Source organism: Cutaneotrichosporon cavernicola, assembly GCF_030864355.1.
Source record: "Cutaneotrichosporon cavernicola HIS019 DNA, chromosome: 4".
Lineage (NCBI taxonomy): Eukaryota > Fungi > Basidiomycota > Tremellomycetes > Trichosporonales > Trichosporonaceae > Cutaneotrichosporon > Cutaneotrichosporon cavernicola.
Window position 1 is genome coordinate 1,997,512 of NC_083396.1, and position 24,620 is coordinate 2,022,131.

Consider the following 24,620-nt stretch of genomic DNA (forward strand, 5'->3'; position numbering starts at 1 on the left):
CGATTGTTGCCGCGTCTCAAACACATTTGATTTGCCGGCATCATTATTCTTCCTTCTTGTCGCTCAGTAACCATCCCAGTAAACACTCAACCCAGCGACGGCGACGACGCTCTTGCTCAGTCTGCTGGGCACAATGTTTCGCGTTTGAAGTCAACATGGACAAGATTGGCGCATGACGTTGGGCACCATACTCTATCGCGTCATGTTCTGTGCAAGCAGGCCCAAGGCCCGAAAGTATCACGCTTCGTCACAGCAGAACAACGTTACGCAATCGTCAGTTGTCAGCTTTGTCAAATTTGTGGGTTGCTCATCGTTTGTGTTGATCATCTGGCACTGTCACTGTCACTGCATTCTGCCCTGTCCATTCTGCACTGTCCATCTGCACTGTCCATTCTTGGGCACCCCTGAACCCAACGTGGGGCCGAGCATGCTGTACATTTCTCTCATCCAGCGTATAGGGCCAGTTTGATGGACAACCCCTCGGAAGCTTGTTTTGGTCGCAAACTCCACAAGCCCAGAGCCCAGAATCAGTCTTGTTTCATCCATTGCCGCAGTCATGCATGATCAGGCACTTGACAACTGACACATTGACACCCAGTCAGCCATTCCCTAATTACTGTACACAATTCAGGTAGCCAGAGTGCAGTGCCAGTGGCAGATGCAGGGCCTAGGCCTAGGCTTACGCCTACGTCTACCAGCTACAAGGGAACATCTGTAACAGGCACGGGGACCATACCCACATCTTTGGGCAACCTTTTGCCTCTGCCGGGATACTCTGACTCGCATTCGATGACGCAGAACAAGACGGTTCTCGAACGAATCTATGGTTTGGATACGGTTTGATGTTTTTGACTTTGGCTTTGGATTCTGGGGTGGCGTTCTCGTTGACTTTAAGACTTGGGAGGTTGGGAGGTTCTGTTCGGGGATTCAAAGTGTTCGGGCCGGTCAAGATCTCCAGCGGTTCAGACCATCCGGAGGTCAGAGGCGTTATTCGGGCGGAGAGATGGATCAGCCAATCTAGTCAGGGATAGCTCAATAGATGGGCAGATCTTTAATGAAGAATCAATGGATGGACGGCCCCACTACTGAACTAAGGACCATCTGATGACTCTATGGCCGTGCCGAGCTGCCGGATGAAACGCTCCATACTAACCCCCACCTGCTTGCACCACCTACACCACCTGCGTACCTGCGACAACTCGCAAAATGAGCTGCCATCAGACGGGCACTGAGTTTGCGAGTCACGGCCGCACCCTGTTACTCCGTACTCCGCCCTTGGCCCCACTTGTGTACTGTACCATGTACAAAGCCCCCCCCCCCCCACGTGCCTTGCGTGAAGGAACAGGACGTATGTACCTTAGCTGGGCAGTCTGTGCCTCCATCTTCGCCGCCGTACCTCGCCGACCGTCCCGTCGTCCATCACCGAGACGGACCTGTTTGTTAGTGGAGTCGAGTGGCAGGTTTGGGTCCCAGAGGTTCCGCCTCCACTGGGGTAGGATAAAAGTTCCGTCAATCTCAAGCAAGCTCAAGACCTCGGACTCTGTGTCGCGGAATAGGCGTTTGTCGTCAAGACTCTGGATGGGTCAGACTCAGTCGTTGAGGCAACCGTCCAAATGTGCATCAACCGCATCAACCATGGAGGTAAAAACTGACGAGCTGTCGGCATCCTTCTGCCGCCGTCGGCGTTGTCTTCGGATCCGTAATGGTGAAGAAATGAGTTACGCGCCTGCATCAGATGTTCCCGACGAGAACCCAACCCATTTGTGCCGAGCCAATTGGCGTCTGTCCTGGATCGGCGGAAGCGTTTGGAAGGGAAGAGGGTTTAGAAGGCGAGAGGGTTTAGAAGGCGAGAGGGTTTAGAAGGCGAGAGGGTTTAGAAGGTGGGAGATGCCCATGTCGGCGCTTGGTTCAATTGAATCATGTAGAGGCGTCAGTGGAGACTACGAGACCCCGACTCGCCAGGTCCAGACTTTGCTGGGTGGGCCAAGATAGGAACGGCAACTGGCTGACGGAACACCATAATGAATTAGTACACTGATTGACAAGTGCGCTCCCTCTCCACGAGCCCGGGGGACTAGCAATCCCCTCTCCCCTTTTGTTGAGGGGTAGGAGTGGAGCGAGCATGCTCGCAACATCCCCTATCCCACAGTGGACGACCTCCACCTCCACACATCTGCCAGCCAAACAATTTACTTCCGTTGTTGGGTGAGTTGGGTGAGGGAAGAGTCTCCTACTTTATAGAGATACGGAAGCAACGCGGGATCAAACGTGAATGGTATGCCTAACCCCCACTCTCCTCCACTCGCCACTCAACTGGAGCACCACTCAATCGTCCATCCACCATCCACAAATGTCGGACGGCAAAATCTCCTTCTCCTTTGGGAGCAAGCAGAAGGCAGCCGAGCCGGCGCCGTCCGGCAAGTCGAACCTCGAGCTCCTGATGGCGCAAGCCAAGGCGAAGAAGCCTGCGAAACCAGTGACATTCGACGACGCGGACGACGACATTGCCCTTCCCGTCAAGAAGAAGGAAGCGCGCGCCGCGCCAAACCTTTACGCCCCTTCCTCGTCCTCCACCAAATCATCCACTTCCGCTCCTTCCGCCCCTTCCGCTCCGGCAAAGAGAGAACTCCTCTCCCGTGCCGAGCGCAAGGCCCGCGACGAGGCACTCAAGCTCGACGCAAGCGTGTTCGACTACGACGGCGTCTATGACGGGATGAAGGCTGCCGAAGCTGCTGTCACTGAGGCACGTAAAGCCGCCGCCCCCACCGGGCCCAAGTACATCGAGTCCTTCCTCGCTGCGGCAGCTACACGAAAGCTGGACCGGTTGCGCGCCGAGGAGAAGATGCTTGAACGGGAGCGCGTGGCGGAAGGAGACGAGTTTGCAGACAAGGACAAGTTTGTCACTCCGGCTTATCAGAAGCAGATGGAGGAGGTGCGCAAGGCCGAGGAGGAGGAGAAGGCGCGCGAGGGTGAGTTATCAGCCAAGGTGGTGCTGACAGCAGACGCGATGCGCAGGTCGAACAAGGGTCCCGGCCTTACAAGCCTTTACGCGAGCATGCTCGACGACGGGGCGGCAAAACATGCTGCGGCCGTTGCAGCTACGGCTAAGACCGGACCGAGTCTCGCTATTAGGCCGCCACAAGACTTCAAGGATGAGGAGGAGTACGACCCGCTCCTTGCGGCCGAGGAGAAGTCGTCTCGACTCGGGGCGGGAGTACGCACAATAAACGCCGATACGGGCAAGGAGATTGAGATCAACGACGACGGCGAGGTCGTCGACAAGCGGTCGCTCCTCAAAGCGGGGTTGAACATCACCAAGAAACTTGGTCCCGCCCTTCCACCGTCCCTCATCTCGGGAACGCGTGAGGAGGCAAAGAATAAGCCGTACGTCTCGCGCGCGGTTGGCGCGGCCGCCTCGTACCATGAACGAGTGGCGCGCGAGCGCAAGCGCCTCTCGGAACAGATTGTCGTCGAGGAAGAGAAGAAGCGGGCTGCGGCCGAGGCCGCTCGGGCTGAAGAGGAGGAGGCGGCGCGGAGACGACGTGAGGGTGATGATGGAGCGGCAGCCGAAAGGCGGATGGGTGCTAAGGAGAGGTACTTGGCCCGAAAGAGGGAACGGGAGGAGGAGCAAGCGAGGAAGAAGCACAAGGCGTAGTAGGTAGTAGATATGTATCCCTAGAATGTACTTTAGATATTTCTCACTTTGGATACATTCATGATCTGGTAAGTGAGAATCACAGCTCACACAAGTAAGATGTTGGAGTCAAATTAAGGCCACGGAACGACGTACAGTAGGCTCCTCGACGGCCAGTAGTGAGATACTATGGATACAAGGGAGTAGAGTAGTGAGCGTGCGAGTGTCGAGATGCCATACCGTTGTCTAGATGGTTGAGGCAGGACCCTCTCCACCGTATCCAACGATGAGGATAATATTCGACATTGGAAGAGCCAGATTGTACAGTACATCAACAGTTGCAAGTCGGGGGATGGGCCACCGGAACGCGCACCCTCCCCAGTGGTCAGGATGACTTGGGCCATTGTTGTTCTTCTAGGTTGCGGGGGTGAGGGTTGACAAAGGAGGATGTGGTGAGGAATGGGAGAGGGGCAGGGAGGAAGAGCAGAGGGGCAGGGAGGACGAGCAGAGGGGGAGGTTAGAGGATGGTTGAGTGCTGGGCTTTGGCTGCTGATGATCACAGTGTCAAGCGTGAGGACGCATGGAACCATATGGCCGCAAGAACGATCGCGCACGATTGTGCTTTTGTGTGTGGTTGGAGTGTGGAATGCAATGGACAAAGAGTCACCCCCTTTCCGCAATGCGCGGCGTAAAAGTCAGAGCTTTTGGGAGCGCGAGTCCGAGCGCGGGTGGCGGCTGTTTCGTGGCGGCCAGGTGGGCTGGGCAAGGAATCTTGGTGTAGAAAGCACAATTGTGGCCTCTTGCCGACCTGAGTATACAATGTTCAGCTCAGCCCTTCAGCACTGCGGAGCGCCAGGGGGAGCTGGGGTAACAACAGGTACATTATAAGCGTATACAGCAGAACGAATGCTCAGTAGTACTCGATCTCAAGCTAGCGTCAGCGTGTTCGGCGCCTTGGGCAACGCGCCACGCGCCACGCGCCACTCGCCACTCGCCACTCGCCGCGTCCGAGCTTTTCGGTGCCAAGACTCACATACTGCAGCGCCACGGAACGGGGCGAAAGGATGTTGAGGCCGACGCGGTGGAACGTCTTCTCGTTTGCTTCCTCGATGAGGTCCTCGGCGCGGCGCAATTCCTGTTGTCAGCTGGGCCCCGGCTTATGAAAGCTGCGCCGAACAGCCCGGCTGTCATAGAACAAGCCCGCATCCCCGTTGGCACGCTTTGCGCACCTGCGTGTTCCTACGACTCACCGATTCAAAGTGGCTAGTGTGCCACAACAGCGATGTCCACCACGTCAATACGCCGAGCAGGTTGTCGATTACTGCGCCCGACACAGAGTACGCCTCGCGCAATGGGACGTTGATGCTCTCGATAAACTTCATGTATGTTGCCGCATCGAGTCGTGTCTCCAGCTCGAGCGGGAACGCAGTGGAGAACCTGGGGTCAGCTAACCTCGCACAACCCGCAGCTGGGCATCTATCTCACTGGCAGATGTCGCCGAGGCTCCACTCGCGGTCCACGCGCACAATCTCCTTGGGCAGGTCGCGGCCTATGATGCCTGTCGGCGGCTGGCCGTAGTACGTCGAGTTGGGCTGGCCAGGTTGAGGGACCGACGAGCGTGGTGTTCTGCGGTCAGTTGTTGCTCAACGCTCAAGTAGCAACAAGACGCAGCCGCCCCCTAGGAGGTTAGGAGGACGAGCTCCCCGCCAATCCCTCCTATAAACTCACCCATGTCCGCCCCGCCACCCCGCCAAATCACCCTGCACCTTCTCCTCCCATCGACTGAGCTTGCGTGGCGCCGCGGCCTCGGCCTCGGCCTCGACAGTAAGTGCGTCACCCCAAGACCGGCGCTTAGCTTCCGCCTTGCCATTCATCTCAGGCTCTAGCGTTGGATCGCTGTCCCCAAGGCGTGGGGAGCGCGTAATAGTTCCCGGACGCGGAGGGGGAAGGGGCGACGTAGCCGAACGTTCTGAACGCACATCCGAGCCGGGGGTAGCCGCGCCGGCACGAGAGGTAGTACGCGTCGTGTTTGGCGTTGGACCGAGCGAGGCAAAGGTTGGCGCGTCGGGCGTGCTCCCGGATGGAGAGGGGGTCGAGCCGATGCGCTGGCGCATGAAAGGGTGTGAGGCGGGTGGGGACGCCATCGTCAAGGCGCAGACAAGCGAGGTAGGTCGAGTTGGTGTGTAAGAGGTTGGAGATGACGACGGAGAGAGGTCAAGATTGAGGTGATGGTGGAGACAGTTGAGTAGATGAGATGTTGTTCAAGTGATGAAGCGTTTGAAGCCTTGTGAGGGAAGGTAACAAACGGAACGGAACGACAAAGGCACGGTCCTCCAACTTGCCTTGCTTCCTCCTTCCCGACAATCCTCTCCAAAGCGCAACCCTAACTGACTGTCACTCAACTGGGCAAAATCTGCTCCTTTCACCATACGGATACCTTTGCGGGACGATGCATCGATGCATACAGATAGAGCTCTGTTCTCATGCGCCCTCGGAGCTCTACATATACCGTATGCTGTCAGGCTAATTGGAACGGATGCATGGATGCGCGGTTGGGTGAGGGAAGGGAGTGGTGGCGCTTCCCGCATCCCTGATCACTAGGCCTTTGCAAGTGATCGAGTTCTAGTTGGATACGGTCGTTGCCGCGTCTCTCTGCCATGCTGCCAGCTTGACAGCTGACGAGCTGACAATTGACCTCGTGGTGGTCTGTCGCCTGGTGACCACTGCTGATTTGCGGAGCGGTTTCAGATAACATGTCGCAGCCATATCTCTGCAACATCCGGAAGAAGTTACATCACATCACCTACTCGAATTACGCGCAACATCTATAGATAGGTCTGGTGTCCTAGTCGCTCGCGCAAAAGGCTTAAAGCGCCGCGGGCCGGGGCTCTGCAAGGAGCTTCTCAATGTCTCCCTTCATGTGTTCGGGCGTCGTCGAGGGCGAGAAACGCCGCGCGACCTTGCCATTACGGTCGACGAGGAACTTTGTAAAGTTCCACTTGATCGCCGAGGACCCGAGGGCGTGGGACTCTGGCTGGCTCTTGAGCCATGCAAACACCTCGTTCATGTTGGCGCCGTTGACCTCGGACTGATGTCAGGTTGGTCGTGTGACACTGAGCTCACCTTCTTGGCCAGGGGGAAAGTGACGCCGTGGTTGACCTGGCAGAACTGGGCAATCTCGTCGTCGGTTCCGGGTTCCTGGGAAAGGAACTCGTTGGAGGGGAAGCCGATCACCTCAAAGCCCTGGTCCTTGTACGTCGAGTAAAGCTTCTCGAGGCCAGTGTACTGGGGCGTGAAGCCGCTGGGGCGTCAGCTCTGCTTGTATGCTTGACATTCTACGCACCACTTGGAGGCTGTGTTGACGATGAGCACAACGTCACCCTTGTACTTGGACTGGGGTCAGCGGGTGAAGGGAAGAAGGGGTTGAGGCGGGGGAAGCGTGAGGGGCAGGGATGCTTGGGGAGGGACGCTGGTGGTGGCGATAAGAGTTTGGCAGTGGGAAGACCAGATGGTAATCGAAGCAGCAAGCACTGCTGCACTGCCAAGCTGGACGCGACTGTGCCCAGTGCCCAGCTCTCCCACTCGAGCCCTCATGACAGCATGACAGCGCATTACAAGCTTCCTCGCCTTCACCCGTCGGCACTCACAAATTCAATGACGCGGTCCTTGCCTGGCAAGGTAGCCTTGAGATCGTAAAACGACTTGGCCGTGATGGCCGCCGGGATCTTCTCGGACACGACAAGGTTCTTGATAGTGCTGAACATGGTGAGATAAATGTGAGGTAGAAGGACGGCTTTGACAGTGATAAGAGCAGCGACAAGAGCGTAGTTTGCTCTCATTTCCTCCAAGGTGTTGCACTTGGAATGTGGAATGAAATAGTGATACGATGGCTGAAAGAAGGCCGCCTCTGAGCTATAACCGGGCCAATCTCACTACAGTACGTCATTAACAGTAAGGCCACGTGGCTTTACGTCAACCCCCCATCTTAATCTCACATTTGCCACCTGAAATTTCCAGAGATCAACTTGGATCAACTGTTCACCACACACACCATGAACTTCGCCGCCGCCGCCGCCGCCGCTAAAGACAAGGAGACCGCGCCCGAGGCCTCTGGGACATCCAATCCCACCTCGGGCATTCAGCACTTGATTCTCGACGCCGGCCCGCTCCTCTCCCTAACCCCACTGCGCCACCTCGCCCAGACCTTCCACACGACCCCAGCCGTGCTGGCTGAGCTGCGCGACCCGCGCGCCCGCGAGCACTGGAACAACCTTGCACTCCAGGGGGTCGATGTGCGCGTCGCCCCACCTACTGCTGAGGCCGTTGCTGCCGTTACTGCATTTGCCAAGAAAACGGGAGATTACAATGTCCTCTCGTCGACGGATTTGGGGGTCATTGCGCTTACTTGGCAGTGGGAGGTCGCTGTTAATGGCAAGGAGAGTGTGAGGAGCACTCCTGGACAGGTGTTGCCCCCCAGGGCTGGGGAGAAGGAGGAGAAGAAGGAGGAGGAGGAGGAGAAGGAGAAGGATGAGGATAGCAGTGATGGCGAGGAGGTTGAGGTTGAGGTTGACGCTGCCGAGCCAGCCGGCGACGTGGTCGAGGTGGTCGCGCGCGGCGTCGAGGCCCTGTCTACCGAGACGAACGCTGAGAAGGCGCCGGAGCCCACACCCGCGGAGGAGCCCAAGACCGACACCACCCCCGCTGATGACAAGGCGGCAGCTGCGGCCGCCGCGTGGGGCAACGACGGTGAAGGCGAGTGGATCACCCCCGCCAACGTCAAGAAGCACCGTAACCGCGACCTGGGCCTGCTTCCAGCCAAACCCGGGGCTGTGGTCGTCCCTCTCGCCGCGGCAGCGATGACGGGCGATTACGCTGTCCAGAACGTGCTCCTCGGCATGGGTCTTGGTCTCGTCGGCGAGGGCGGCAAGCGTATCTCGCGTGTTAAGAGCTACGTGCTGCGCTGCCACGCGTGCTTCAAACTCTGCAAGGACTCGAGCAAGCGTTTCTGCCCCTCGTGCGGGAATGCCACCCTCCTCCGCGCTACAGTCACTACCTCGAGCGTCACGGGCAAGCAGACCGTGCACCTCAAGAAGAACTTCCAGTACCGGACCCGCGGAACCAAGTTTTCGATTCCGGCGCCGACTCCCGGGAGTGCCAAGGGCCAGAAGAAGGGCGGGAGCGGGCTCATTCTGCGCGAGGATCAGGCAGAGTGGCAGGACGCTGTGCGAGCTGGCGATCGCGAGCGCCGCCGCGAGGAGAAGCGCATCAACAACGGCGACGGGAGCTGGATGGACCCCGACGTAAGTTGAGAGTTTGGAAGACGCTGACCATAGTGGCTGCCCGAGATTGTTACAGTTGGGATGAGCGGCAAGGGGCGGAACGGCGCGCACAACATGCCAGCCATCGGGCATGGACGGCGTAACCCCAACGAAGCGCGCCGCAAGAAGAAGTAGAGCTGTTTCGGGCGCTCCTCTATGTCTCCTCTAGATGTCTCGGATCATGCATGTACTATAATCACGCTGGTGCTATTGGTCTAGTCTCTCCTCGACCTCTTAAGCCGTTACCGGACGGCTCCAGCTCCGAGAGCACCAACAGCACTGCTGCGAGAGGCAGGGAGATGAAGAATGTTGATGGCGGATAGGTCGATGGAGCGCTCACCAGCCATGGCAAATCTGATAAGTATCAGCTTTGTGGCACGTGTCAAGCCAGCGTTAGGCCCAGCTTGGCACAGTTTTCCCGATCCGCAGCCGTCGTTGTTTCCCATCCGCAGCAGCCAGGACTGAACCTTCAAACTTCAACTAGACAGCCAATGGCGCCAGTCTGAACCGACTTGCTGCCCGTTCTTGCGAGGCACATTCGGAGTACCTGAGGGTTGCCAGGAGCCGTGAACTAGGCCGTGACTGATGCTCAACCAGCTGGCCAATACTTCCTTGCTGTCCCATGGGCCTTTGACTAACAGTTCGTTCAAGACTCTGGTGTTTTGCAGAGGCCTGCGCTTCACGTAGACCCTCATAACAGATCTCGGATCGATCTCGGAGGTACTGCCAGCGTGAAGCGGATCAATCATCATCACGTATCAGCTGCACCCCTCGTCAGCGCCCAGCGCTCATCATGGACTTCTTGGCATCGACCTGAAGTTGGGTTGCCAAGAAACCTTCAACTCCACCAGCTCGGTGACTTTCAGCCCAATTGTGTGGTATGGAATGTCCGGTTTTGACTGAGATGGCAGTAGCCAGAGCCAATCAAGCGGTCATCGCAACTCGAGTCCGAAAATGTTGATGCCAAGAGTTACCAGGCCCATACGGTCAGGTCCGTCGTCCTCTTCACCATCATACTGCTCTGGTCCACTGGGAGCACCGTGCTCCTACCACCTGAAACGCTCGGACCGTTTGCCAGCGCCCCACGACTGTGGAGATTGAGCTGAACGACAGAAATTTGTGTACTGTATAAGGCAGACAGGATGAACTTGCGCGTTGACAGAACCCTCACAGCAACATGGCGACCGAAAAGACAATGGCGGTGCTCTCGCCACCGCACGAGCTGAACGATAACCAGCGTTCGCAGACGCCCGACAACGACCTCACGGTCGACGCAGACAAGAAGGACGAGTCGGTGTGTGCGGCTGATGTCACGCCGCTCCAGGTGACGGACACGCCCCTCAAGTACCGCATCATTGCGCTGTCGTGCATCCTGTTCTTCACGACCGGTGCTGCGTTCGCGGAGAGCACCCTGGGCCCGCTGAAAAGCACGTTCGTTCGCGAGCTCAAGATTAACAGTGAGTATCTCGCCAGTCAAAGCTCACCCTAGATGCACAGTTCGCGTCGATCAGTACGGCAAGTAACCTCGTCAACACCATGCTGCCTCTTATCGGCGGCACAGTGATGGACTACTACGGGAGCATCTAGTGGGCTCTCCTCATCTGCCGAGCTGACCTCAGCGGCGCACTGGGCGCGTGCTTCTTCACCGTTCTGGGATCGGCGATCGCGGCTGGCGCTGCCAGTTCGAACAACTACCAGCTGCTTATTGGCGGGCGTATCGTTATGGGCCTCGGCTCGATTGTGCTCGAGATCTGCCAGAGCAAGCTGTACGCGCACTGGTTTAGTGGCAGTTGGCTGGCCACCGTCATCGCCCTCGACCTCGCGTGGAACTCGGTGACCGTTGTCATTGCGCGAGTGAGCGCCGTGCCCATGTCCCGGCTTGGCGGATGGTACGGCTGGGCGCTGTGGATCCCCACCATTGTGTGCGCGGCGTGCACCTTGATCGTCATCGCGTACCTGGTGTTCGAGCGCCGCGTAGTGCCGAAGCGATACCGGCCCATCACTGGCCGCCAGGTGCACAAGCAGCGCCTTGCTGCGGGCCTGGAGACGAACGAGGGCGTCATCTCGCGCATGCGCACGAGCGTCCTCAACGTCCTCCGCCTCCCGTGCTTCTACCTCATCCTGGCCGGAACTCACCTGTTCCAGAACTCTGCACGTACGGTATATAGCGCCAACCTCACCGACATCCAGGAGCGCACGCGCGGCACCACTGCCCTCACTGGCGGATACTACTCGTCCCTGCTCAACGTCATTGTGATTGTCGTCGTGCCCCTCCTCGGCATCTTCTTTGACAAGGTTGGATGGCGTATGCCCTTCGTCTCCATCGGTGCGGCGATCTACGTCCTCGCCTTCGCCCTCATCGGCCTGACCAAGGTTAACGCGATCGCTCCCATCCTCCTCGCGTCCTTTGGCCTCTCGCTCAACGTCCTCCCCTGGATTGCGTCATTCCCTATCATCGTCCCCGATCCGACCCTCATCGGAACGGCATACGGCCTCTTCTCGAGCCTCATCGCGTGCAACAACGTCATCCTCGAGGTTGCGTGCGGCGCTATCCAGGACGCGACTCCTGGTCAGACCTACGACCGCGTCATCTACCTGCTCATCGCCATCAAGGCGTGGCAGGTCCTCGAGGGGCCCGTGTTCGACTGGCTGGACGGTCGCATGCTCGGCCACACCCTCCGGATGAGCGAGAAGAAGCGCCTCAAGCATGACGAGGAGTGCGAGGCGACCGGCAAGGTGCTGCCGGGCCTCAAGCGATACCGGCCCGTCACGATCATTGTGGCGTGCCAGTACGTCTCGATGGTCATCATTTCTTGGGTTGTAAGTCAACTGAAAACCATGGTCCAGGGCTGACGTGCAGCTGTTCTTCATCTACTCCATGTGAGGCTGAGGAAACGCATGATAGACTTATATACGATAGCGGGGAATGGACCTCATCATAATTGCCACTGAGGAGGTCGTGGCACCAAGCAACGATACGACCAATTCGAGGAGGGCAGTCGATCGCCACTCACATCTTGTTTACCCATGTTCAATTGCCAAGCACTTGTTTGCACCTCTTACACATATACTGTACAATATTCACAGCGCTTCCCAGTATATCAGCTCTAAACGGCGGCTCTAGGTACCCCGTCCGCCGTTGCCAGTTTCGCCAAAACGCTTTCCCAGTTGATCAAACTACAAAACCAACAACGCCCTCGACCTGCGATCGATGATCCTTACCGTATCTGCATTTTTTGCATGGAACAAGCGCTCAAGAGCCTCCTGGAGGACGCCACTGGCTTGACAATCCACACGCAAGATGACCACTGATTCAACGAACCCGATAACACCAACACCCTCTCTCCCTTGAAGTGAAGGCGACAATGCATTTGCCATATGGACACGATCAGGCGTACCTGAAGACCTCGACGACGAATGTGCAGAGACACGTGTGGCTGACGCTGGTCGTTTGGCCTGACTACGGTGGCGCACGCGAGAGGACTGGCTCATGCTGTGACCAGTTACCATGTGGGGAGAGACGTAGGGATGGGAAAGGCGAGGAGAAGGCTTCTATTCCGTTGGCGCGAACTGTGTGGGATCTGAGACTACCACTCGGAGACGGAAGGCGAAGGGCGAAGGGGAGGGGCGCCAGTGTGGTTCCAACTGATCAACTGTATCCCCTCGCCCATTACCTCCCACGCTCTCACACATGAAGCTGCTATATAACAATGCTCTTTCAACTGTCCCCCTCCCAACATCTTCCTCTCAACCACCAACCCACGATGCTTACATCGTCTACCTCGTCCATCCCGATTCCGAGCGGCGACATCGAGTCCGAGCATTCGGACAGCTCCCCCAACATCCCCTTTTACCCCACGCCCAACTGCACGGCGGCGACCCCCTCCACTAGATGTCAGTGCTGCCTCCAGTAATTGCTCACACCAGTCAACGTTCCCATCACAAACGTGATCCACATCCACCAGCCCGACACTCCCGCGTCGCTCGCGGCTTCCCTGGGCGCTCTGACTGCTACTGTGGCGTCGCTCGCTGCCACCATCTCCGGTGCGCTCGCCAATATCGAGTCAAACGCCACAGCCGTTGCCAATATGGCTGCTACGGTGAACGAACTCAAGACTGTTATCGAAACCATGCAGCAGACGGACGCCGACGTGGCCGAGTCCAACGCCACCACCGCTGAAACCGTTTTCCAAATCAAAACCGCTCTCAACACGGTGCAGCAGGGCCAGGCTGATGCGATGCAGTCCAACGCCACCAACACGGCCATCCTCGTCGAACTCAATGCCGCAGTCGATGCCATGCAACAGGTTCACGCCGACTCCAACGCCACCACGGGTGCCACATTGGACGAACTCAAGGCTGTTATCGGCTCCATGCGGCAGAAGCAGGTGGATCAGGATATCATGCTGGTCGCCAAGGACACCGCGGCCCGTGGGCAAGAGGACAAGATCGCCGACCTCGAGACCCAACTCGAGCGGGCACAGAGCGAACGTGGCAAGGCCCTGGCGATGCTTAACGAGAAGAAAGCGAAGGACCAGTCGGCCGTAGCGGAGTTCGACAAGGCTATCGAGCATGCGCAATTTGAGCGTGAACAGGCGTTCAGGAAGGCCTTGGATAAGTGTAGGGCTTCCGCGAACCTCGATGAGCCTCATGAAACATGGGTTCTCGACCAAGCGATGAACCTCTGCAACGACGCCATTGAGGATGTCCGCAAAGACGGCTATGGGGTTATGGCGATGTACAATTGGGAGGAGGGGTGAGGGGAAGGTGTGGAATGAGCGCGAGATAAAAAAAAAAAAGGCGTACGAGGAATACGAGGCGGAAATAAAGTAGGCCTACAAACGGGTCAAGTTGGCCCTCGGGTCGGTACAAAGATGATGTTGTTCATGACTAGGTTGCTTTGGCCCGTAGCTGTCGGTTTTCTGGAGAGCTGGGTCAAGGATGCCAAGGATGTGGTAGAGGTTCGCGAGCCATCATGCCCTGTCTTGTTGCCCGGTAGACCTTCGGCTGCTATAACCGCGTAGCCAGATGGAATGGATGGAGAGTCGATTTCTCAGAGTAAGAGTGAGAGATATTTCACACAGGAGGGTGCGACAAAGCAGAAGCGTCACCGCCACTGCACCTGCTCTGCCGTTCTCAGTCTTTCGAAATTCGCACAGACCCAAACTGAGTGCGATATCTTAAGGATGGCGACGAACTCTCTCGTCCCCAGGATGGGCGACAAGTGCGAGTCTTAGGACGAACTCTCAATGGCACGGAAGGATGCACGTATCGCCCAATTCGAAGCCAGGTGTCTAGAGGCTCAGGCTTACGCCGGAGGCATCTTCCTCGGGCGGAAAGGCGTGAGTGGCCTCAAGTTGAGAAAGACCACCTCACCGACGGGAAGGAACACTTCAAGGCGCTCGCTCCAAGCCTCATCAAGAGCTCTTGCAGTTTTGCGGGCGATTCTAAGGCTTCCAACATGATCTTCTTAGTCTGGAACCGCTCTTTGTGATTTTGTTTCCCCAAAATTTAGAGGGGGAAGGGGGAAGGGAAGGGCAATGAATAGTCTCGGATGTTGTAGAGTGAATGTACGATGCATCGAATACAGTTGAACGTGCGCGCAATTTAAAGGGCTCGAGTACTACAACATCGGAAACCTGCTTGCGGGAATGCTCAGCTCACACCTCCTCACCTCCCAACCAGATGCGACGGGTGAGCTAGGATGAAGAACGATACCGAAGTGTGGCACGTTTGCGCCGTGGGCGCTCGCATATTTTGGGAACTCAGAGTCTGAGTTCACACCATCCCCCAACGCCTCGTGGCACAGTGGCGCCCTCGCCTCTCGTCTTTCAAGTCCTTCAAAACGTTCTGCCTTCCCACGTCTCGTCTGGTTTTAACCTGTAGCTGACAAACCTTCCCTTCATCATCACAATGATCAACAGTCAGGAAAGTACGCCGACCACATCACCAGCCATCTCCCCTGCCTCCACGGCTTCCACCTTCGTTACGGCCCCTATCAGTGCGTCCCTCTCATTCAACCCACTGACGCCAGACTCGACTAGCCCGCCGACAGAGAACCCACTCAAACCAGTCGCCCCATTGGCATCTTCTGCCCAGGGCGAACTGGCGGCTTCCCTTGCGTCGTCGATCGCGACGCTGAGCACTGCCATTACCACCCTCGCAAAAGAGCGCCGCACGACGACGATGATGACGACAATCTCGTCCGTGTCGGGGACAATCACCTCGCTTGCAAAAGTTGTGGAGACACTTGGGCGCTTTGATGTGACCACTAGCCCCAAGAGACAACCGTCTCACAAAGCAAGCCCGGACTTCCAGATCATGGAGCTGCAAACGGCCCACTCCGTCAAGGGCGATGGCAAGCGGCGCTCCCATCACCGGAGCTCAGCCCTCGGAGAAAAGCACAGGGGGGCCACTATGCAAAAGCCCAGTCCCATGGACACCAGGACCCAGCTAGCTATCAGGGACCAGAGGATCGCGAGCCTACAGAAGCAAAACAAAATCCTCCTTAAGAAGACGACACTCCAGAAGGAGTTTGGAGACGCTCTCCTCAACAACTTTGAGGAGATGGGGTATTCAGTGGTCCGCAGCCATTTTCATGAGATGAAGGAACTGGAACGGGAGCTGGAAGGCATCATCTGCGGCCTCGAGAAGAAGAACATGTCCGTTGTGGCCGACAACGAGCGACTCTTCGAAGAGAACATGGCTCTCAAGGAGGACGTCAAGCGCTTGACCAGCGCGAACCAGCGCCTCACTTTCGAGAACAACCTCCGTACCGACAACCTCGCCGAGCACCAGCGCGGTATCACCGAAGTGGAACGGCTCTCTCACCAGATGAATCTCGTGAACACAGACAAACGTAACCCCCAGCAGAAAATTCCCAATCTTGTTAAGGAGAACGTCACACTCGTCGACGAGAATCAGCAAATCGCGTCCAAGTCATTCCCTTACCTCGACCGGGAGCGTATGAGCCGCAAGGAAGCGCATGACGAGCTCGTCACAAAGGCCAAGGCTCTCCAGGCTGGCAACAAGAGCCTCGTTGACAAGATCAAACAGATTAAGGAGGAGAGGGCCAGACTGCTCTTCAATTGCAAGCGGCTGGCGGAAGAGAATCGATACCTGCAGGGCGGAGAAGATGGGTTATCAGAAGGGTCGGACAGCGGCTCTCCCGCGGACACGGGCAAGGACGTGGTGGGGCGTGTATCCACTTCCACATCCAACCAGGACCCAGGAATCCGGCGTTGCGGCGTACTTTGTGCCCCTCCCAACTCGGCTGCCTGAACGGCAACGCCCGGTTTCAAGGAACGATTGGCGCAAGGTCCAGCAGAGTTGGACGGACGGTGGGGGATGATAAGGGAAAGAGAATCAAGGGCGGAGGGGATGGGCTATGAAGACGCGCAAGAGGCGCCCGTAAGGATGTGTATCCCAGTAATGCATCAGCTTGTTACACTCACAACTGAAGAGGTTATGAAAAGTCTTGCTGGTTCAAGTTCCCATAGCGCCAGCTTTTCAGATCCTTCTCCTTCCATGGCACAATGACGCCCTCGGCCCTCGCAACGCTTCCTTAACCCGGATTCCATTCCACGTCGACTGATTTGTTACTCTTGCACTTGTCTGATACTCTTCATCCCTCGTCACGATGAAAACCAGCGTGGCCTGCACGCTCGTTAGCGAGGGTACAACCCTCACGAATGATATCAAGCGCATGACCAGTCCCCATCAGTGCCTCGCGGACGAGGGCGACCTCTGTGCCGACATCGTCGCGGAGCACGACGGTGGTAGCGACAAGATCGAGTGCCTCTTTTGCGAGGTGCAGAAGCTTACCTCCAAGAACCTCAGTCTCCAGAGCCAGTTCTCCCCCCTAGTTGAAGAGAAGGCCACTCTAGACGAGTGGCAGTCACAGTCCCCGGGCTTGTGGTTGCCGGAGTCTCTCGATGAGTCGTTGCGTGAGCTCCCACGCGAGCATGGTTCGAGTACAGTAAACTCCCTCGGCCTTAGCCTTGAGGGAACTCGCGTTTCAGTCGTGGATAAAGGGAAATCTGGTACGGATTTCACGGTGCGCACAATTTGCACATACTGTAATGTAATTCTATTACCTTCAAGACCATCAATGCCCCTGGAAGGCAAATTGTGATAGATGCATCCTATACCCCGCTGTTTCTCTGCACTGGTGCCCACCACAACGTCGCGCCCCGTATTTCGGACGGGGGAGGAGAGAGATACGGCTGTGTCGAGGGGGGACTCACTCACAACCGTTTGGTCAAACACCTGTGCGAGGCTCCCGTGGTGGATTGAACGGAAGGATTCTATCCTTGAGGTTTTTGGCCATTTTCACCTATTTTCAGATCCCCGTCTGGCATCGGCTGCCGCGAAACGCAAATGTATACCCGCCCAATTATCCGTGGGCATCTCCAGGTACTGTAATTGCTCATATCCTACGGCATGGAAGAAGATGGCATGCTGCGCCCAACGCTTGCCGTCGGGCACAGCAAGCGCCTCCCGCTTGGTTTTCCGCAGCTCCCTCATGAATACTATATCTACCTCATCCCTCAGCTCTGAACACCATCTCTCCCGCTCCAATGTCCATCCCCAACCCAGCCTTCTCGCGGCCAAGCGAACGCCGTAATCTCGTACCGCAAACACCTGTACCGGCCTACACCGCAGCTGTACCGACCTACATCACAGCTGCACCGACTTACGCTTACGCAGCGCCAACGCTCCGAACGGACGGGAGTGACGGAATGAACACGAACACGCTCGCCTCGTCGGATATCTTCGACTCGCGCTCGTCCTCAGCGAGCAATTATACCGCCGAGACGAATCTCGGGATACCTTCCAACCCCCTCGCGTCGACGCTTACGTCCCTCGCTACGACGATGGAAAGCATGCGCGGTCAAGACAGTCCAGCCGCTCACACGACCATGGCCAGATTGTCGAGCACGATGACGGCACTCGCGACAGCCATCACGTCCATGCACGACGTGGCTCCTACCACGCCTGGTTCGGGGGAGTGGCAGTCGAACCAGCCCGTCTTCCCGAACAACTATACAAACCCGTACCAGAACCAGGCCCGCGAGCCACAGTGGGATAGATACCCAAGTCAACGCGAGTATGACGGGCGCATTGATTCGCAGGACAGCTTCCACTCCTTCCCGCGAGAGGTGGAGGCGCCTCACATGGCAATTGACGAGCTGCGCGCCGAACAGGCCAAGCTCCGCGCCCTAGAACGTAACCGCCCCCAAGGGCAGGTAAATCTGAGTCCACCCCCACAAGGTCTGCAGAGTCCGCGCCCGCTTCCCAACTTTCCCATTCCGGCCGCCATTCTCGCACCGGAGCGCCCCAACTTGGACGAAGGACAGACCGCCGTGCCCCTCGCTACGCAGCACCAGCTGTTCGCACAGTCCATGGCAACCCTCCTCGACGCCCTGGACAATATGGGCAGCGACGTCCACTCTGTCCGGCGCACCGTTATTGAGCGCGAGGCCGCCTTTGGGCGCGAAGTCACGCGCTTCTTCCACGAACTTGATTCGGCGCATCTCACCTCACAGCGGGTCGAGTTCCTCTGTACCTTTGGCAAACGGTGTTTACTTGCCCAGTTGGCGAATACGACGGCGGTGACGGCGGCCATCGAGGGCGTTGTGGGACTCCATGAGGCCGCAAAGGAACAGGCTACACAGCTAGCCGATATCGCCGCTAGTTTAGGCAAGACGCGGACGCAGCTCGAGGCAGCTGCTTCCGCGAGTGCGGATCGTGAGGCGACACTCGCACTCGAGAATAAGCGCGTGGTTGGAGAGAAGGATCGTATTGTGGCCGAGAAGGACCGGATCGTGGGGCAGTTACAGGCTGTCCATTCCGCCGCTGGGGAGCATGACAAGGCCATCGCTAATGAGCGTACCGAACGCGACGCAAGGGTTACCGAGCTCAAGAAGGACCTTGCAAGACTAGCTGATACCCTCAACTCTTCTGTCGAGGAGCTCGACCTTATTCGGCAGAAGGGCGCCACGCCCGAGAACTGGCGGGCTGCCGAGAACATCCGTACCCAGCTCCGCTGGGCGAAGGAGAAGGTCCAGCGGAACACGAATGACAAGGAGCAGAACCTGTCGCATACCATGTCGGCTAGGCTTGCGCTTGTTGCGCCCCAGGCTGGCGCGGATACGATCAAGGGCCGCCGTCCGCGGGCGCCGGGACGCCTGCCGCTAAGTACGGTGGACGAGTGAGGATGGCGTGAAGGTTGGTTGGTATAATACACGCAGATTCGACGTATGCATTCGGTGGCCAGAATGGGAGGTAGGCGATGGCCGAGTTAGTTGGAGTAGATGGGTAGCATAGCTCAGGATCCTGCATACCCAAGGCCACTCGGAGATCAAGATCATCACAGGATGACAGATGGGTAAGTCGTTCGGCCGTTCGCAAGTCAGTCTCCCAACTCATCTGCCTAGTGTTTCATGCTCTATGCTGCCCTACTCCTAGTGGTGGTCCTTCTTGGGCGCGAGATAGTCGTCATAGATGACGTACGCGGCGAACGCGACGATGGCCGAGCCGAGGCCGGGGAACATGTTCCTGGGGTCAGCATGGGTGTGGGGGAAGGAGAGGAAGGAGGTTATGCAAATAGGTCAAGGGCCAAGAATGGGAGGGCGACGGAGGACGACTCTAGGACGGTGAAGGAGGGGAACGAGGCAACAGGCGGCGCGAAAGGACCAACTGAGGCGAAGCGGCGCGGCGCGGAGCGGAGCGGAGCGGAGAGGAGAGGAGAGGAGCAGCACGGGCACGGGAATGCAAGACGCCAAGTGGCGGTGGCGCGCGGACATAGATGTAGCACGGTGACCCCTGCGTCCGAAGCTAAGCGGAGTAGGTTCACGTTTCGAAGACGCACTAGCGCCGTATCCACGTACAACATGCGTACAGTCCGGGCTGCATGTAACACCGATGATGAATCCGGCGCGTGCAATTGGCCTGCTCGGCCCGCTTCGAGACAATCTACCGGCACCACTGCCCGCCCCGCTGCCCATTCCCCCACTCTTCCTCCTCTCCCCCAGCCTAGCATCCGATGTCGAGTCGCTCCTCTCAAGTCCACATGAAGCCGCTCGTGTCTCGGGGAAGGGAAGGGTATAGTCGCGAGTTGGGGGGCAAGGTGTCCAAAGCTCGGCTCACCGGAACATGGCCTTGTTGGAGAAGATGGGGCTCTTGCGCCAAGCTTCCCGCTTAGCCCAGGGGTCGCGGTAGAGAGGGCCGGGCATTGTCGTTGTTGTTGGTGGTGTCGGCGATGGTGAGCAGTGGTGGAGGGATGGATCGGAGCTGAAGCGGCCGAGCGGGAATTATATATTTCCGTGTGTGGCATTGTTAAAGGCTGGAGAACGGCTGTGTTTTAGAGAATGAACATGGGGATATTTGCCTCCGCGATACCTCCACTCGGTTCGAGAATTTCAGAAATCAACTCGAACATAGTATCAACACCATTACCCCGCCATGTCCAACCCATCTGGCAGCCGCCAGATCCCCGTCAACCTCTTCACGCGGAGCGAGTATGCCATTCCGGCTTCGACGTATTTTATCCCGGCCGAATGGCGGCGGTTCCAGCTCTCTGAGCTGATCAATAAGGTCCTCGAGCATGGTGGAGACAGCGGGATTGCTCCTGTGCCCTTTGACTTTGTTGTTGAGGGCGAGGTGCTTCGCGGATCGCTCGATGCTTGGATCAAAGCCAACCGCGGCGACGATGAGGAAACAGCCATCAACGTCGAGTACATGCAGTCTGTGCTTCCGCCGTCCGATGCCGGACGGTGGGAGCAGGAGGACTGGGTGTCGGGTCTGAGTGTCAAGCGTAGGGGGTGAGTTTTGACGGGAACGCAGAGGAGAACAAGGTTAACGTCAGAACCGTCTTGGTATCGTCCTATCTCTCGCACGTCCGCGTCCTCCCCCTCGCTGGGGGTCTCGGTGCCCCAACGCCTCTCTACACTCTTCCTCTTCCCACCGCCTTGGGCGCGACATGCTGTACCTGGATCGCCGACGACCTGGTCGCTGCCGGCGGTGTCGACCGCGCGACACACGTCTTCCGCATCCCCTCCTTGGACCCCGCTGAAGCCGCCGCTGAAAACAACACCGCCCCCGAACTGTACACTTTGATGGGCCACTCTGCTCCCATCTCCTCAATCGCAGCTGGCGCTGGACGTGAGCTCGCCAGTGCAGCATGGGACGGCCAGATCAACCTCTATGTCCTCCCTGAAGACGAGCCGACCGAACACGAGCTCCCCGCCGATCCGACCAGTTACTTGCCTGGTCAGAAGAAGAGGCGCAAGCTCGCCAAGGAGACGGGAGAGGGGCCGGCTCCGATTGAGGGGTTCACGGATGGAGACGCGACCGGCGAGAGCGGGATGGGATGGAGGCGCGCTCCAGCTCTTGTGCTTCGTGGTCACAAGGGGCGTGTGGGAGGATTGACTTGGGATGCCAAGGACGCTAGCCGGATTTGGAGCGCAGGATGGGATGGGAGCGTGCGCGGATGGGATGCTGAGACGAGCATCAATGTCGTCGTTAGGGTAAGTTGATAAACTTCAAACTGTGGTGCTGACAACAGCAAGGACCTTTGGACAAGGCACTGCTTTGCGTTTCGCAGTTTGCGCCCAGCGGGCAGCTCGCGGCGGGCAGCATGGACCGTACGGTTACGCTGTGGGACACGCGCGAGGCTGCTAGCGTTATTGCCGGCACGCTTCATGTTGGTTCGCCTGTGCCGTCGATCGCGTGCCACCCCACTTCGGCATTCACCCTCGCAACCGCGACGTACTCTGGCACGGTGCAGATCTGGGACGTGCGTTCGCCCAAGCACGCTCTGTTCAGCGTGCGGCACACGCCCTCGCGCGAGCAGACCAAGAACGGCAAAGCGCTCGGCGAGCGTCTCCTGGCCGTCGACTGGGACGGCGAGATGCTGGTCGCGGGCGGTGAGGACGGTGAGGTTGGGCTGTGGCGCGCGCGTGGTGAATAGATCTCTCGAGATGTATGTAATGCATATGAGAGGCGTTGAGCCTTAAACCCTAGACATCTGGCCCAACCCCTTCTAGTTTCACAGTGTTGAAACTCGCTGTTTGTACAAAGCCGAGTCGCCGCTCACGTCTACTTCTTTGGAGGGGCGGGGGTGTCGGACCCTAGCTCTTGTCCGACGCGGACCTTCTCGCCTGCCTTGACGTCAAACTTGAACGACTTGTGTGCCTCGAACACCAGCACAATCGTCGAGCCAAGGCGGAAGCCACCCATCTCCTCGCCGGGGAGCAGGGGCTGGCCCTGGAGCACCGAGGCGCGCGAGTAGACGGCCTCGGTGAAGGTGTGGGCTGGGTGCGAGCGCTCCTTGGTGTTGGTGCGGAGCGTCTCGTCAAAGTTGATTCGGATCGAGCCGACGTTGGTCGCGCCCACAGGGATCATGGAGAAGAAGCCGTCCTTCCAGCGACCGAGGAGAGCCACGCGCTCGTTGAGCACGAACAGGTTGCGAAGGCGGTGTGCGATGTAAGGTGACACACTGAACAGGTCGCCGGTGAAGTGACGACGACGCTCGACAACCCACGCGCACGGCGAGTGGAAGCGGTGGTAGTCGCCGGGGGCAAGGTAAATGACGATGAAGCAGAGCTTGTTGTCCGGGCGCAGCTTGCCGATCTCCGTGTCCTTGTCCGTGGCCGCGCCGAGTGCGCCGAGACCGAGGTGCGCAGCGACGCGCGTGTCGTGCGCAATGTCCGAGGGGCCAGTCGACGCGTCGTGCTCATCGCTACCCGAGTCCTCGTCACCAGGCATGCCGTGGCGCTGGTCGCGCACCTCGGCGGCACTGTCCTTGCCCATGAGCGACGAGAGCGAGTATGGAATGTTGTTGATCTCTGCAAAGTGCTCGTCCTCGACGTAGCTGGTCTCACCGCCGCCGACTGTCGGCGACGCGTCCTGGCGCTCGATCTCGAGGGGCTCACCATGTGCCGAGTCGCCGGTACCCAGCAGCGCCTCGAGGGAGTACGTGATGCCCTTGACCTGCTCGACCTTGGAGCCACGAATCTCGCCGAGGTGAAGCACACGACCGTCGGACGGGGACACTAGCGGCGCGTCCGCAATTGGGCGGACGCCGGGCTTAAGCTCACGGTAGAAGAACTCGCCAAGAGACTCGTACTGTTTCAAGTCCTCGGGCACACACTCGTCGAGGTTGCAGCCAAAGATCCACCCATACAAGCGGAAGCCGAATGGTCGGAACCACATGGGCAGCACGAGCGAGTTGAGGTAGCCCCACAGCTGGGACATGCTGCGGAGCGGCAACGCGCCGAGGATGCGGACCTGTGTGTGTCAACATGGTGGTCCCTGATGACGCGATGCATGGAAACGGCGAGCGAGTAAGAGGGAAGCGTGGGTGAGGTGCGACGCGCCGCCGAGCAATGCTTCTTTAATGCGACGGGCGGACGTGACAAGTTGCTACGCATTTTGCTCCCTCGAATAGGCGAAAGACGCCACCACTCAGGTGTCACACGGCCAACTAACGACCGACGTGGCGAGCGGGCAGTCAAGGCCGTCCGAGTGATGACGTCGGAGCAAGTTTTGACGGGCCGCTCAAGAGGTACGGGGGAATGGGGCGACTCACCTGCCATGGTCCATCGATTGTAGGTTTGATCACTGCACCGTTCTTGCCCTGCGACGTGACCTCTGGCTCGTCAATGCCGAGCAGTGTGTGGCGGAACTGGACAGCCAGCAGAACAAGCGCACCGAGGGCGACTGGAATAGGCTTCCATTTTGTTGGTGTCTTCCACGCGCGCTTGAGCTGGTCTGCCGAGTTAGTCGTGTTCTGCCAGACGATCCGGACAAGGGCTTGAACGACAAGAAGGAGGACGATGGGACGGAGGCGCAGGCGCGGTGGCCGGACGGGGAGGATGAGAGGCAGCGACAGCAGCATCTCAGAGCCTTTGTTGGGGGAGAGAGGGAGAGAGGGAGACCAGGAAGGTCGAGGAGAGGAGAAATAGTTGTCGAGGAGGAGTGTGCGAGAGGTTGAGGATGGGAAGGATCAAGTGGTGGAACAGTGAGGCATGCCAGGTGGACCAAGCGCGTGAGCCTCCCTTCCCCCTCCCCTCTCCTCGTCTCACCCTCCCACCACACTCCCACCCAAACATCCCACCCAACCATATATGCAATCTTGGCCATCGCATGCAATGCTACACAGCCTTCCCACCGTTCCCGTGAAGCATACACATCGACTCACCTGCAAGCGGCTCCTTTGCGCCGTCCTTCTTTCCCGATGTCGATTCAGAAGCAGAGCCTTCCTTCTCGGATCCCTGCGAAGGCTTGTGTGGCCCAGACTGGCTGGCGTTACTCCGCAACCCAAGCCCGACCCGTAGCGCAGAGGGCTGGGGACGGAGCCGCGGCGCAACCAGTAGCGCAGTGCGGGCGTGTACCCGCGCGCAGGGAAGTGTTGCCCGAGAGAGGGGCCGCAGCGAGAGCATGGTGGTATGTGTGGTTGGGAATGACGACCGCCGAGACTGCACCACCACATTTTCGGCGATCCAATCGGCCCGCGCTTTTGCTCCTTTTGCTCCTTTTGCTCCAATTGCCCTGCCGAAAGCTACCACTCGGTCTGTAACCGCAAAACACTCCACCTCCACTTGTCACATGCATGGCCCCTCCCTTCCTCTGACCAGTTCGGTGATCGGTGAGCGCTCGCGCGC

General features: G+C 58.3%; 10 protein-coding genes across 10 annotated transcripts; 7 read left to right on the forward strand and 3 right to left on the reverse strand.

The window, feature by feature from the left end:
- Positions 1 to 2,350: 2,350 nt before the first annotated feature.
- CcaverHIS019_0407720 (uncharacterized protein) lies at positions 2,351 to 3,655 on the forward strand (the record flags this gene model as incomplete). Its single annotated transcript, XM_060600643.1, has 2 exons — positions 2,351 to 2,969; positions 3,003 to 3,655. The coding sequence occupies 2 exons, from the start codon at positions 2,351 to 2,353 to the stop codon at positions 3,653 to 3,655; spliced, it is 1,272 nt and encodes a 423-aa protein (XP_060457217.1).
- Positions 3,656 to 4,544: 889 nt separating this feature from the next.
- CcaverHIS019_0407730 (uncharacterized protein) lies at positions 4,545 to 5,778 on the reverse strand (the record flags this gene model as incomplete). The annotated part of the gene is made up of 5 exons (XM_060600645.1): positions 4,545 to 4,565; positions 4,668 to 4,769; positions 4,885 to 5,071; positions 5,120 to 5,260; positions 5,363 to 5,778. The coding sequence occupies 5 exons, from the start codon at positions 5,776 to 5,778 to the stop codon at positions 4,545 to 4,547; spliced, it is 867 nt and encodes a 288-aa protein (XP_060457218.1).
- A 722-nt stretch (positions 5,779 to 6,500) lies between these two features.
- On the reverse strand, positions 6,501 to 7,398 carry GPX2 (uncharacterized protein; the record flags this gene model as incomplete). Its single annotated transcript, XM_060600646.1, has 4 exons — positions 6,501 to 6,722; positions 6,758 to 6,935; positions 6,978 to 7,027; positions 7,282 to 7,398. The coding sequence occupies 4 exons, from the start codon at positions 7,396 to 7,398 to the stop codon at positions 6,501 to 6,503; spliced, it is 567 nt and encodes a 188-aa protein (XP_060457219.1).
- Positions 7,399 to 7,686: 288 nt separating this feature from the next.
- nob1 (uncharacterized protein) lies at positions 7,687 to 9,087 on the forward strand (the record flags this gene model as incomplete). Its single annotated transcript, XM_060600647.1, has 2 exons — positions 7,687 to 8,934; positions 8,968 to 9,087. The coding sequence occupies 2 exons, from the start codon at positions 7,687 to 7,689 to the stop codon at positions 9,085 to 9,087; spliced, it is 1,368 nt and encodes a 455-aa protein (XP_060457220.1).
- Positions 9,088 to 10,129: 1,042 nt separating this feature from the next.
- Positions 10,130 to 11,836, forward strand: CcaverHIS019_0407760 (uncharacterized protein; the record flags this gene model as incomplete). Its single annotated transcript, XM_060600648.1, has 4 exons — positions 10,130 to 10,409; positions 10,442 to 10,538; positions 10,572 to 11,772; positions 11,813 to 11,836. 4 exons carry the CDS (start codon positions 10,130 to 10,132, stop codon positions 11,834 to 11,836), a joined length of 1,602 nt encoding a protein of 533 aa, XP_060457221.1.
- Positions 11,837 to 12,716: 880 nt separating this feature from the next.
- CcaverHIS019_0407770 (uncharacterized protein) lies at positions 12,717 to 13,712 on the forward strand (the record flags this gene model as incomplete). Its single annotated transcript, XM_060600649.1, has 2 exons — positions 12,717 to 12,846; positions 12,880 to 13,712. 2 exons carry the CDS (start codon positions 12,717 to 12,719, stop codon positions 13,710 to 13,712), a joined length of 963 nt encoding a protein of 320 aa, XP_060457222.1.
- Positions 13,713 to 14,865: 1,153 nt separating this feature from the next.
- CcaverHIS019_0407780 (uncharacterized protein) lies at positions 14,866 to 16,233 on the forward strand (the record flags this gene model as incomplete). Its single annotated transcript, XM_060600650.1, has 2 exons — positions 14,866 to 14,953; positions 14,987 to 16,233. 2 exons carry the CDS (start codon positions 14,866 to 14,868, stop codon positions 16,231 to 16,233), a joined length of 1,335 nt encoding a protein of 444 aa, XP_060457223.1.
- Positions 16,234 to 17,531: 1,298 nt separating this feature from the next.
- Positions 17,532 to 19,169, forward strand: CcaverHIS019_0407790 (uncharacterized protein; the record flags this gene model as incomplete). Its single annotated transcript, XM_060600651.1, has 1 exon — positions 17,532 to 19,169. One exon carries the CDS (start codon positions 17,532 to 17,534, stop codon positions 19,167 to 19,169), a length of 1,638 nt encoding a protein of 545 aa, XP_060457224.1.
- Positions 19,170 to 20,418: 1,249 nt separating this feature from the next.
- On the forward strand, positions 20,419 to 21,925 carry YTM1 (uncharacterized protein; the record flags this gene model as incomplete). The annotated part of the gene is made up of 3 exons (XM_060600652.1): positions 20,419 to 20,777; positions 20,822 to 21,482; positions 21,521 to 21,925. 3 exons carry the CDS (start codon positions 20,419 to 20,421, stop codon positions 21,923 to 21,925), a joined length of 1,425 nt encoding a protein of 474 aa, XP_060457225.1.
- A 128-nt stretch (positions 21,926 to 22,053) lies between these two features.
- Positions 22,054 to 24,398, reverse strand: PSD1 (uncharacterized protein; the record flags this gene model as incomplete). Its single annotated transcript, XM_060600653.1, has 4 exons — positions 22,054 to 23,244; positions 23,546 to 23,607; positions 23,668 to 23,727; positions 24,158 to 24,398. The coding sequence occupies 4 exons, from the start codon at positions 24,396 to 24,398 to the stop codon at positions 22,054 to 22,056; spliced, it is 1,554 nt and encodes a 517-aa protein (XP_060457226.1).
- Between the last annotated feature and the right edge of the window lie 222 nt (positions 24,399 to 24,620).